This window comes from Penaeus vannamei, chromosome 43 (assembly GCF_042767895.1).
Source record: "Penaeus vannamei isolate JL-2024 chromosome 43, ASM4276789v1, whole genome shotgun sequence".
In the NCBI taxonomy this organism is placed as follows: domain Eukaryota; kingdom Metazoa; phylum Arthropoda; class Malacostraca; order Decapoda; family Penaeidae; genus Penaeus; species Penaeus vannamei.
The window spans coordinates 12,059,115-12,061,614 of NC_091591.1; the positions used below are offsets into that span (position 1 = coordinate 12,059,115).

The 2,500-nt window shown below is 47.2% G+C and overlaps 1 protein-coding gene across 1 annotated transcript in view; it reads right to left on the bottom strand.

The window, feature by feature from the left end:
- The window catches only part of LOC113828905 (loricrin-like), a 5,154-nt gene that overhangs the window by 733 nt on the left and 1,921 nt on the right, over nt 1-2,500 (bottom strand). Inside the window, exons 2-3 of the mRNA XM_070118995.1 lie at nt 1,081-1,143; nt 1-886 (exon numbers count right to left, since the gene is read on the bottom strand). The exon at nt 1-886 is cut by the window's left edge and continues 733 nt beyond it. Of these exons, the coding sequence (XP_069975096.1) occupies nt 1-886; nt 1,081-1,143 (949 nt within the window). The remainder of the gene's footprint in view (nt 887-1,080; nt 1,144-2,500) is intronic.

A 2,500-nucleotide genomic window follows, 5' to 3' on the forward strand; every position in this document is an offset into this window, starting at 1 on the left:
ACTCTTTCCTCCACTTCCACTGCTTCCTCCACTTCCGCTTTCACTTCCACTGCTTCCTCCACTTCCACTCTTTCCTCCACTTCCACTGCTTCCTCCACTTCCGCTTCCACTTCCACTGCCTCCTCCACTTCCGCTTCCACTGCTTCCTCCACTCCCACTCTTTCCTCCACTTCCACTGCTTCCTCCACTTCCACTCTTTCCTCCACTTCCACTGCTTCCTCCACTTCCGCTTCCACTTCCACGGCTTCCTTCACCGTCTCCTTCATTTCCTCCCTCACCACCATCTTCATTGCCTCCATCACCATCATCTTCATTGGCTTCATCACCACCATCTGGATTGCCTCCATCACCACCATCTTCATTGCCTCCATCACCACCATCTTCATTGCCTCCCTCACCACCATCTTCATTAGCTTCATCACCATCTGGATTGCCTCCCTCACCACCATCTTCATTGCCTCCATCACCATCATCTTCATTGGCTTCATCACCACCATCTGGATTGCCTCCATCACCACCATCTGGATTGCCTCCCTCACCACCATCTTCATTGCCTCCCTCACCACCATCTTCATTAGCTTCATCACCACCATCTTCATTGGCTTCATCACCACCATCTTCATTGCCTCCATCACCACCATCTGGATTGCCTCCATCACCACCACCTTGACTGCCTCCATCACCACCATCTGGATTGCCTCCATCATCACCATTTCCTTGATCACCACCACCACCTCCGTAGAAGCATGGGCCACTTGCCGGTGAAACTAAATAGACGGGAACAAATATCATTGGTGGTGGGAAAGCTGGACTGACGAAACCTGGTTGACCGCCTGGGAAAGGTCCATTGGATAAACCTGGGGGACCGCCTGTTCCTCCGACGCATCTGGAATGAGTAATCATAAAGATCTCGACATCCTTCGGACAGAGTTTTACAACCAGTATAATGATCAGTATTATTGCTATAAGATGATTGTTCCAATCTTCTACATCTATATGGAAACACCTATATACCCTGTATATTGAAATAACCTTTTGAAGAACGAACAAAATAAGACTGATTTCCAACTTGATTCTTACCTTTTATATGTAGGGAATCCTTGTGCCGTCCAAAGCACCGAGAGCAGGAGAAGTACGCCCAGTCTGATAGGAAGAATAGAAACAAAATGATGTTAATCCTTTTACGATGATAGAAGACATTAATATGTGTTAGTGTTAGTTATACCATCACCCTTATCGGGGAAATAACGTCGAAGGGGGTGCACAGCCGCATCCACCCAGGGCTGTTTCGCACATAGACAATCTGGCTAGCAGGATCATCCTGTGGGAAGCGAACCAGGTGGCCATCATGGATTGTGCAAGTAACAGGTCCTGTGCCAGTCTCACAGTGCAATCATTGGTTAGACATGTGGTCCCGCCAACAGTACCCCATGATCTGGCCCAGGACCTGTTACAAAAGGCATTAGGTTTCACTACCGTATAGTAAAACTGTCATAAGCAGGGCCTTGAAAACACGTAGCTTGGTCTCTCTACACAGGTACCGGCATCTGCAAATACTCTTGTCGAGAGAGTTGATGACCCCTGCTGCCAGGCCAATCCGTCTGCTGACTTCCTGGTCGGACAGTCCCGAGTTATGAACTGCACTACCAAGGTATGTAAAGCTCTCTGTGACTTCAATGTGTTTGCCGCAAGTGTGTACCGACTGCAGTCTTATTCATCAAACCTCAGCATCACTACGTGCTTTCAATGTGTAGTGAGGCTAAGTGTGCGACAGGAGGACATTCAGCACGTCGAGCCGCACTGAACTCCACACAACAGCAGTGGAAGCAGCACAACAGTGAGTGAGGATACGAAGTATAAGCCAATTCCGGACAAGAAAATATGCATTGAAGTTATAGTGATCACGAACCAGTTCAGATTAGTAACCGATATGACCAGAGTTCAAATAAGCTCTCATACAAATCAAACACATGACATCTTTGAGAAATGAAAGTACTAGTGACATTTCGTTTTTTAGCAACCGGAAAAATACGACTGTGCAATGGAGATGATCGTGTCCTATCCCAGCAATCAATTAGCAAGATAGTGAATTGATATGTGCCCTTGTATCGCCCATGGATCTTGGTCTTTGGGCCAGGAGACATCTAGACCCAAGGGCTTCGCTTCATTGCTAAATGCATCCAGAGTCGCCACTAAGGTTTCCAAAGACTCAAATAAAAGAGCAACTTCATCAAGTCAAGGTCTGTAACTTTGCTTTTACCCAGAGTTGCTTCACAATGGATTTGGACCGTAGCTCTGCCCAATATCCAGTCCATGCAAGTGTTGAAAAGTGTTGGCACAAGGACACAGCCTTGCCTCACTCCTGAACTAACAGGAAAGCTCGACAGGCCCCCACCACACTTTACAGCATTTCCAGTTCCAGTAAACAGGCTTGCTATTAGTCCAATAATCCTGTTTTAATGGCTCTCAATCTCAAGATTTCTCAGAGTGATTCCCGATG